Here is an 11,083-nt window from a genome sequence, read left to right as displayed (position 1 = left end):
ATTCACCAGCTGTGCGTCTTTCCGCAGCGTCCCAGTTACGCTGAAACAGTCCACAGAACTCACTGCGAACAGTTTTTATTGGGGCTACGTTCTAGCAAAGAAATGAAGGCTGATCATGGTGAGGTTCATAGGTTGCCAAGAGCACAAGGGACAGGAAGAGATTTTGCTGTTGAATTCATTTGAATGTAAATTTCCAATTCTTTGAGCCTTCAAATTCCAATTAGCAGAAAGGAGCTGGAACCAACAGTAGGATGTCAATTGTGCCGTCTACACTATGTGCTTGCGAGCATGCATGTGCATTGTTGTACCTAAAAAAAAATGTTGCTTTGTAGTGCAACTAGTGGTCAAAAACTCCATAGAGTACCTTTATAAACAAAAAGTATTTGCACAAATAATTCCCATACTTTTTTTGTATTTTGGGTGAATTTACCCTTTTCTGGGAGAAAAGGCAAAATAAAAAATAGAAAATTGTGATTTGAAATGTTTTAGATACTAGTATATCTACAGGTGACACCAAATAGTTGACGATTGAATCTAAAGAGCCTGAATCGACTGCCTGTCTCAGTCAAATTGTCACACTGGCGTACTCTACCTTGTGCTGACATTTCTACTTTTTGTGGATATTCTATCTCGTAGTAACCAGAGCAGTTCAAGCCCAACACGCGCTGCCTACTGTGCCTCTCAAACGCTCCCCGCTGTGCATATTCAGAGGAGCGCCTGGCTTTTTCAGGTAGGAAAGAAACACTTTGGTGGACACGGGCAACGTGTTCAGTCTATCAATCTCCACTCTGCTCAGCACTGTGAACAGTGCTTCGGTCCGCCCCCACACACACTTCATGCGGTACTGCTTGGTCTGCTTTTTTAAAATTAGATGTAAAATGCATCCAAAATAGGCAAACGTGTGATTTATGGGAGCATTTTAATTGGGTGTTTTAGGGTGTTGTATCTGTCATGTGTGGGGAAAAAATGGAAGTAAATGTCGCAAATGAGAACATGGATCAATGAGCAAGAAAAAAAGGCATTATTTGACGATCAGATGATGATAGGTAGGATTTGATCAATCAGATTCGGCTATGAGAATTGTTAATCAGGGCGTGAGTTTTCTTTGACTAGAATGGCGAGGGCAAGTCCTGCCGCTAGTCTCCCTCTCCTCTGATTGGCCTGACCCTAATCTTCTTACCCTAATCTGAACCATGTGACTTCTTATGCCTAAACCTAACCAATCACCATTTCCCTATGCCTAAACCTAACCAATGAAGAGCCCCCATCTAGTCCCCAACCAGTCAGTGTGGTTTGATGGGCCATTCAATTAAATATTTCGGCTGCTTCACATTCAAACTTTCAAAAATATATTTAACAGATAAAAATATGGATGTAAAACCGGTGAGATTTAAGCTTTTTAAAAGTTTTACACAGACGATAACTGTTCAGAGTTTAGGCAAATCACAAATAATCTTTATAGAATAACTGTCTTTTATGTTAGTAATTGTAATTCATAACATTATAGTCATAGGTTTGTAAAGTGTAATTTTCTTACAGGGATAATGCAGGGGGCTGTTTCGTAATAATGACCACCGCTAACTGTACATTATCCTGCTTATCACACGGCTTCGTACTAAAGAAATGAACAGTTTGACACAAAGTACTGACTGAAAAGCAATTTGATTTGAAAATGATTTTATTGCTTCTGGCTTCTGCGTCCATAGCAACGATCTGCTATACAGAAATAACGAAATGTAGAATGCTGTAATTGACCAATCAGAATCGAGTATTCAACAGAGCCATGAAATAAACCAATGTAAGTATACATGTCAGCCAATATGTAACAGGAAATATCGGTACAGATTGCTAAAATATTCAGGTAATTTAGAAACAATGATGCCATTACATAGAGCACTGGCAACTTTAATTCTCAGCTGTAAAACGTACGGCTCAGTACATACTGTATACTGAACACAGGATTAGTTTATGAGAGAAAATTTGATCAAGAGATTTTTCAAAATCTCAAATATCGATGTCTGCTCCAAAAATCCAGTATCACTCGGGCTGAAGTATGTGGATTTAATTTTAAGGTTTACATTCAATCCCAAAATAGAAGACAAGGAGAAAAAAAACATTTGCTTGTATTGGAGATTTTTTAATAACACGTTTCAATATTGCAACAGCCATCAGATTTTCTTCTAACAGGTAAAAATCATCAAAAAACTAACGAAAAAAGAAACTTTTTTTTTCAGTTTTATATTCCAAACACCAGAGTTTCTTGGCTATAGCCCTAAATTCAAACAAAACCCTTACACAGTGAGCAGATATTATATTCAACACATTGTTCTTCAAACAAATTATAAAAATAGATTTAGCATTTTCAAATACATATTTACAGTATTAAACATATATCATAATGGTCACAGTAAGAGAAGGGGGGTAGAGAGGTGAAACAAGTTGAGTTTCATTCATCGTGGTGACGAGGTCCAGGTTGTTGTGTGTTAGTGACTGCGTGTGTGTCTTTGTAGTATTTTGTGTGTGTGTGTTTATCTGTGTGTGTCTGTGTGTCAAAGGGACCACCAGAGTGTTTCTTCAGATATGTTAACATGTGCGTAATAACATCTATAAGGACATATGAGTTTATTTAATTGGACAAAACTGTTACAGAGAGAAGGAGAGTACAAGGAGAAAGAACAAAAAAAAAAAACTACCTTTTGTACCAAATACAAACCAGTTACAATATTCCAGTCAAAATGTATGTACTTTCAGTTGCGAAATTGTATGATAATCAAATAATGCCCCGATCAAAGTTCTTCCTTCGAGCCTCCTGTATTGAAATGGGCCAGAAAAGACGAGGGGCACATCACTGTACAGAGAGAATTCTGGGAGTTTTCTGGAGAAAACAACATAGTATGGCAGAGCATGATATTAACAGCAACAAAATGAAACAGGACAATCGGCTACAAAGAAAAAAAAAAAATCCGTAGACATTCTGTAATACTGTACTTATACTGCAACACACACGCACACTGTAATGTATACAGCAAATCCAATGATAATGGACATAAAATTAACTGTATCAAATCCAGTGGTCAAGAATACACAGATACTGTGTGCTGACAGTAAAAATTCTCCAGTGTTCCTTTTGCTTCCTGTTTAAACGAAACAGCTAATTTGCTCACAGTCATATAACGAATCAGCAAAAATAGAAACATAACAAGAGGAGACGACTGCTTTGCTTAACATTTTTTAAATAGTAGTTAAATAAATAAACCTTCCTAACCTCTTTTCTGAAGAGATTTGTGTTACAGTCTGTAAACATAAATACATATGGATAATAAATATCTGAATAAGGCCATCTTCCAGAGTTGGCCTTTGCTCTATACAGAGTATTAAACGTGGTAGTGAGGGAAGCTTTGGAGCGGAGGATCATGGTACCAAGATGACATCCAGCAGGAGAACGGTAGAGGAGATGTTTTAAATGCACAAATAAAACAACTTCGAGGCGTAAAGGACAAAAAAAAAAAAAAAAAGATAAAGGAAACAAAGAAAATGTCATTTAGAGTAGCTAAACAGACAGCGACGTACAACAAATGAACGAACAATCAAACACAAGTTTTCAATCTTTGCTTTACAATTCTATTCTGCAGCTTTTGTTTAACCATCAGTAGCCCCAAAGGAGGAAAAAAAAGCAGGCCGATGCCACTGAAAGTACAATTTATCATCACCCATAACTTACTGTAGCTCTGTTCATCCTGTCAGCACACTTTATATATTGTATATAGGACTATACTGTATGCTAGCCCTGTTTATTTAGCCTTCTTTAACCCTTCGGAGTCTAGGACCGCCACACGGCGTCAAAGTCACATGTCGCACGTTTGAAAACGTAAAGCTGTGACACAAGCACGCGGGTGCTCAATTCAAAGACTGTTGGAAAGCGGACACTTCAAACTTTTTACAAGTGTTTGAATTTTGTCGATCGGCCTATTAAGACTAAATTTATGAAGAGCCGAAGTCGCGCACTACAGCTCTTCTACGAGTTAGAAGATGCTGAATCTGGGGAAGAACGTTCTGATTCTGAGGAAGACTCCTTTCAGAGGATGAAGTGGATGCTGCGCGTGAAGACGAACGAGAGGAGGTGTCCGTGCAGACCCCCGCTCCTCCAAAGATCCAACTAGTTCCTACTCGGATTTTGTGTTTCTTTTGCACTTTTACATACAGTGTGTCCATATATTATGTCAAAATAAATAAATACTTGTAGAATCACATAGGTGAGGTTGTGCTGAAAAGAAAGACACGAAGAAAGGCAAGCTAAGCAGTTTTAATGGGAAACACAAAGGTAAAATGAAAAGTAGTAGAAAAACGCCGTTTTACCCCAGACTCTGAAGGGTTAAGGCTTCATCCAACTCATTACAACCCTCAGACTTAGTGGACCCTTGACATGGGACAGCACAGTCTTCTAAAGCTGCTGCTCTATGAAACAGTAGGTTACATTCCAGCCATGTTTAATCCTCACAAATGTTCCTTTACCATCTAACATCAGATCAGATCAGCTCTGACGTACGATGATATGATTCTGTGTCCTAAATCAGTTCCTGTTTGATGTGAGATCAGCTGTGCCAGTTCATGAGGAGAGAGCAATCTGATCCAAGGCCAGTAAAATAGTTCCTTGATTTTACGGTAGCCTATATTGTTTGTAGTGAAGCGTGGTTGTGGTAAAGGGAAATTCCACCCAAAATGTAAATGGTCCTTTGAGCATTAGTCTTTAACCGGTGTGTTTGCAGCGTAGTACACCTGTGCCCCTCCCACAGCTCACAGGTCAGCTTCACACTGAGCCCATCCTGCTACAGACAATATTTCATTTGTCTTTATGCACTGATCCAGAGCCAGTGAGATGGAGCTGACACAGTTATTGAAAGTGCAGAAAGAGGTCACAAAGAAAGTCACGTGACATCGCTCCTCTGCTGTTGCGACAGAAGCGCGTCTCTGAGGGGCTTCATAGAAAAAAGTAAAGGAAGGGATAGTGGAAGGCATGAGGAAGTGTGGGAAGGAGGAGTAGATAGAGGAGTGCAGTTAACTGAAAGACCTGCTCATCTTTCCTTCAGTTTGGGAGAATGCTCTCTCTGTCTCTCTCTCTCTCTCCATCCCATAATCCATCTGCACATACGCATGGGTCGGCGGCAGCAGCAGTGTGAGACTGGGTGAGTCGACTGTCTGTTAGACCTGCACTCCGCGGCCGTGCATTTGGATGACCTGGGCTCTGAGGGTCTGGATGGCAGCCAGTATCAGCTTCTGGTGCTCAAGGGAAGTGATGCCAAGGCTCAGTACGTCTCTGTGGACACACAAATCAAGATTTAATTAGATGAGAGCAAAAAGATGAGAAATTTATTGGACTGTGTGTCATTGGCTGGGATGAGTGAGTTCATGACCGGTTACCGCAAAGAAAACTAACAATCAAACTTCCTGTTGTTGAGCCCAGGAAAATGTATTTCTATATACAATTAAATATTCATGACCTGATAAACAAAGTGGGAAAATTCCTAAACTAACATAGATTTGTCGTAAAATTTTGTGTTAGTATGGGACTCCATTGCTAAGTATTCCACCTGAAATTAAGAAATACAGCACAAATGATGCCATGTATTGCATGCAAGTTGTTTCCATATATGAGAGAACTCCTTGTGGCACTTTATTTAAGGTTAGAGTTTGCTTTCTTTTCATATATTGCCTATTTAAGGCTGCAACTAATTATTATTTTCATTAATCTGCTTTCTCAATAAGTCATATAAGCTTTTAGTGACAAATGCCTGTTTCCTGAAGCCCAAGGTGAGGTCATAAACTGTCTTTCATTCTAACTGTCATTTACACTCTAAAACCTAAAGAAAGTAGTTTTAAAAGCAATAAATCCTCACAATTAATAAGCAGAGAATATTTTGCTTAAAATGACTGTAACACTCAATCGGAAGATTTAGAGATTCTTTGCGATGAATATGTTCTCTCAATTAATGAATTGTATCAGCTCTGACATCTTTATTTATTCCACATGCACCTGTCACTTGAGACTTATTTAGGTATGAAAATATTATCTTTTACTGTCAAAAATGTAAAAAGAAGCAATATCAAGAAGATAAAAAGAACAGATATCATCCCCCAGGTAATTTATTTCACACAGTTATCTTTTTAATGATCTCTTATCTTATCTTATTATCTCACGCATTCGCCTACTCTAAAAAAATTAAAGGTCACTGAGACAGAGTTGTATAAAGCCACTCACTGTACAGTCATTCGTGCCACAGACTCTAAGTAGCAGTATCCTGCAGCAGTGAAGTTGTCCTTGTAGCGGCCCATGTCCACTGCGTCCAGCCATTCTCCCACTGAGTTAAAGGATGGGAAGGAGGGGAGAGGCCTCTCTGCTAGCGTAATGGATGAACTCAGGGTTCTAAATGAGAAGATAGAGATACGATTGTGTGGAGACAGGAAATTTGAAGAGATTAATGTATACAGCCATCCATTTTCTGAGCCCATACATTACCAGACCTTACCTGCGTGCCAGTGTGGAGGAACCAATGCCATCAGGAGAGCGAATGCTCTTGCTGAGGGCTGAGTGGATCTGGCTGAAGCTGGGCCTCTCTGTCCGCTCCTTCTGCCAACAGTCCAGCATCAGCTGATGGAGATGTGGGGGGCAGTTAACTGGAGCCGGCAGCCTGAAACCATCCTCGATGGCCTTGATTACCTACAAGAAAAACAATCATATCAGGTTAGAAAATTTGGATGTACTGTTGTTATTTTGCAGTACTTATACTATAATTGGATAAATTCCCAAAGGAGCATGTTTGAGACAGGTAGGGCAAGATGGGGAAGTGAATAATAATGTAAAAAAGTTTTGTCCTACTTAAAAAAGTTGAGTAAGGTATTTAGAACTTTTTTTTCTTAACAGTGGAGGTGCTTAGTTGCCAAGAATAGAAGCCGTTGGACAGCACAGGTCCTACATGGATAAATAAGAGTAGAAAAATGCTGGTGCTTCCATTTTCCCATGTCGCTAATTACACCACCTATAATATCCCATTGCACTGTTTTTTTTTCTTCCTTTTTGGTAATTGAACTTATTTTGAGGCATCATCCTTTAAGGTCACCTTGTGAGCCAGCGTCAACTGCAAGACAAACTGAATTTCACAGAGATTTTGCTAACCTAAACAATATGAGCTGAATACAAATCCGGAGCTACGTCTTGACTAACCATACAGCAAATAGGCAAGCATTATCTGAAAGAGAGGAAAAAGTATCCCTGCAAAAACTGAGCAAGGCAAAATCCATGTCTGACTTTGTCTGTGGATTGAAAGGCCCTTTAACAGGATATTCAATGTCTCTTAATGTCACTTCACAGGATATTTGATGGGATGCACAATAGTTGGGCTCTTATCAGCAGAAAATTGTATTATAACATTTTAATTTCCTATAACACAATATGGTGTATGTCTGTGAATAACACACAAAAAAAACAAGTTTCAGAGATGAAACAAACAGACCAGAAGAGCCAGAATTTTCTTAGACTTGACCCATTCTAAAAGATACGCTATTAAATACAATGATTCATCTCATCACAGCATTTTTCATCTGGCCCCGTGAAGCCTCACTGTCCTCAAATAGCAGAGCATGAAGGCATCCCTTCTAGACTCCCTCAGTGTTCTCTGCTCCGCCATCAAACTAATGTTGTCTCCATTCACCGTAACACTTCACAAGAGATTTCCTCTCAATACATCCAGGGACATGCGATACGTCCTCCCGCCGACTCACTCCAAAAAATACAATCTCCTGAAAGGAGGAAATAAAGTCCGAGCATAATCGCAAATATGACATCCATCAGCTGCATTATTTCCTACAACGCTCTCTTGTCTCTACCTAACCGCCCACTGCGCCACTCCACCGTCCTCTCAGCCCCTTAAGCTCCTATCTCACTAAAGAGCATTCATAAAATGCTTTTTACCGTTTGACATTTTCCATTTAATCAAAGTCGGTAGGTAAAGGTCACAGTGGATCACAGGTGGACAGGCCGACCAACACTTCTGTTGTGATATAATGTATCAATTTAAAGTGGATTAATATCACTGGCGCTCTACAAGCTTGACCTTTGCCCTCTCGATTGGAAAGTTTGATAATATGGACGGAGCTGAGAGGAAACTTTCTCCGGCTTTGTGAAAGGGCAACAGGGGAAAAAAAGGACTCTAAAATGCTAGCTATTCTTGTGTCTGCTGAATAACTCATGCATATTAATTTTGGACATTCAAAAAATGGAACATGTTAATAATCTGTTGCTTTTTATTTATGCACCTGCCTGCATAAAGTGTAGGCATTATGCTATGATGACAGTAATTTGAGAGGGCATTAGCATGATTAAGCTTTTGGACTTGATGAACGTTAATGATTCTCAAAATTATATATCTTCGCATACTTATCATTGCTCCGTGTGTTTTTTGCCTGTGATTAAAAGAAAAAATAGTTACAAAGGACAATCTGCTCCCTCTGGTCTTTTTAGCAGCATCTTTTTAACTGCTCTCCAAAAGCGTGACTTACTTCAGAAAGTTTTTTCTTTGTTTTGTTTCTTTGAAGGACAAAGAGGTAGGAGTGGCGAAAGCAAAACAGATCTCCCACCCACATTGACTTGGAAATTATAGGTTGCTAGTGACGAGCGGCAGGGACCTATCGACTGGACAATCTCTGCAGCCCTCAAGCAGCAAGCGTTTTAAATGTCCTGAAAGGAGCTGAATTTTTCCAGAGGGATTTTTTACCCTTTTAAGAGCAGAATGGCACTCAGGGACAGGCAGGGGCCACTGGAAGGGGGTCAATGCGTCCTTAAGAGAAAACAGGATTGGTCATGGAGCTGATGCAGACTTAAAGAGGGGGACTTAGGCCCTGCAAAGGCTTTCAGAGGTACCGTGCCTTCTTGGCTTTCTTTTAATAAGATCCAAGCTGGGCATGGATACAGAGTTCATTGATAGAGGGAGTACAGATATGGAAAAAAAAAAATGGAGGGAGGACTATAAAGGGAATGACTGAAGAGATTAATGGAAAGCACCCTCCTATCTGTCTCCTTTACTCACTCACACACACTTACATCTTGGTTGCCCATATCCCAGTAGGGTCTCTCCCCGTAGGACATGACCTCCCACATGACAATGCCGAAGCTCCATACATCTGAGGCCGAGGAGAAGCGATGGTACTGGATGGCCTCCGGAGCGGTCCATAGCACCACACTCTTCCCGCCGTGCTGCAGGAGAGAACCGGAGAGGTAAGACATGAAGCGAAAGGGTGTGGAGGGTTCACAAAAGTAAAGCTTTAATATTCTCTTTGAAAAGCTTTGAACATATTTTCAGTTGATCAAAAGAATCTTTAGAGGAGTGAGTTCACCTTGAGTGGAGCCCAAAAATATCCAAGGAAATAAAGCATCGAAATATTATTTTTTCCTTTTTTATCAGACAGCTTAATTATGTGACCACAACTGAACCTGACATGACCCGTGTTAACGCTCACTTTGTCCGAGGCTCATTAAAAACATCACCGCTACACGTGTGAACTTCCTACCAATGGGCTATCTGCTGCTTTGTGGATCATTAATTAGGAAAGTAGAATGTGAAATATGCATTAAAGTATCCAGTAATGTTTTCGACCTGGCTGCAGCACACACACACACACACACACACACACGCGTTTTCATTATGATTTTCTCTTACCAGTGTGGTGTAGATGGCCTCTATCTTGTCGTCCTGAAGAGGTCTGAAGCCAGAAACCTTGCAGCCCAGGTTGGAGTTAACCAGCACCTGAGATTGGGAGAACATATTGATTAGCATTGGTTACATTTAGAGGGGGAAACAATCTCAGCACGAGAGCTCACCATCCTGGTGGGCAGAGCTCTTATCGCGCCGGGAACAATTGATTGTTTACAAGAACAAATGGTCCTGTGCTTCATTTCCCGCAACGTGGCCACCATGTTTGCAGTTTGACAGACAAGCTCTTTTAGGAGAAACCCCACATGGTGAAATCTGGATGTGACAAAGTGATTTTGACAGTATTGTCTCATCATTGTCTGCTTCATGTGCTACTCAAATAAATCCTGATTGTCAATGATGTTTTTTTTACAGACGAGGACAAATTGCATTCTGTAACCCACCTGCGAAAACTCGCAATATCCTTAGACATACATCACGCTGCACACTCTCCTCTATCATCTCCTCCCAGCTGCTCCCTCACCTTGTGCGCGGCCAGCCGTTTGTGGACGAAGCCCATTTCAGTGAGGTACTTCATCCCTGATGCCACCCCAGTCAGCATATCCATCAGCTGCATTACGCTCAGCTGGCCCTCGTGTTTCTGGGGTTATGGGAGGCAAAAGGAAGCGGGAAACAGGGAAGGGGTGAAAGGAAAAGGAAAAGGAAAGTGGAGTGATCAAAAAAAAACAAACCGTTGACACATCTGTTCCTACAGTACAGTGTTGTGCTCACTGAGCCGACTCTCTTTATTAGCAGAATAAAAACAAACAGGCCATTAATTCATATCATTATAAACCACGCCGCAGTGGTTCACAGAGCAGAGGGGCACAATAACAGTTTACAGAAGCTTACAGCATCTTTAAGCAGAAACAGTCCATTTGTGCAGTTAATTATGCCGTGTTTTCCTTATTACTGTAATAAGCACGAGTATTGCTGCCCTAGGACTGCACTATGATAATAGTGAATTTAGGATTATTAGAGCACAATTCGTTGTTTGGAAAACAGCTCGACAACAGAAGATAATGATGAGGTGTAGTTTTGTTATTAGACAATAGGTAAACATATCTGCAGATGCATGTAAGATGAATACATAAACACACATATAATTACACTAAAAACTCACCCTAAGGAAGGAATCTAAGGCTCCATTAGACATGCTCTCCACAATGATCATCATGGTGTTACCTGGAGAAAGACAAAGAGCAAGACGGGAGAGTATATGAATAGGTACATTTGCGGTAAAACGGAGAGAATCAAGGGGGGGTGGGGGAGAAAGTGAGAGAGGTAATAGAGACAGAGACGGCGAGAGGGGAGGGAAGAGTAGAGAGAATAAAGTGAGT

The 11,083-nt window shown here is 40.5% G+C and overlaps 1 protein-coding gene across 1 annotated transcript in view; it reads right to left on the bottom strand.

Annotated features, from left to right (window-relative positions):
* Positions 1-5,199: 5,199 nt before the first annotated feature.
* Positions 5,200-11,083, bottom strand: part of LOC139215877 (ephrin type-A receptor 7) — a 136,647-nt gene continuing 130,763 nt past the window's right edge. Inside the window, exons 13-19 of the mRNA XM_070846913.1 lie at positions 10,867-10,928; positions 10,228-10,344; positions 9,711-9,797; positions 9,095-9,247; positions 6,525-6,715; positions 6,257-6,421; positions 5,200-5,314 (exon numbers count right to left, since the gene is read on the bottom strand). Coding sequence (XP_070703014.1) covers positions 5,200-5,314; positions 6,257-6,421; positions 6,525-6,715; positions 9,095-9,247; positions 9,711-9,797; positions 10,228-10,344; positions 10,867-10,928 — 890 coding nt within the window. The remainder of the gene's footprint in view (positions 5,315-6,256; positions 6,422-6,524; positions 6,716-9,094; positions 9,248-9,710; positions 9,798-10,227; positions 10,345-10,866; positions 10,929-11,083) is intronic.

The sequence above is a fragment of the Pempheris klunzingeri genome, chromosome 16 (assembly GCF_042242105.1).
Source record: "Pempheris klunzingeri isolate RE-2024b chromosome 16, fPemKlu1.hap1, whole genome shotgun sequence".
Classification (NCBI taxonomy): domain Eukaryota; kingdom Metazoa; phylum Chordata; class Actinopteri; order Acropomatiformes; family Pempheridae; genus Pempheris; species Pempheris klunzingeri.
The sequence above is the reverse complement of the archived record's forward strand: the minus strand, read 5'-3'. Positions and strand labels throughout refer to the sequence as shown.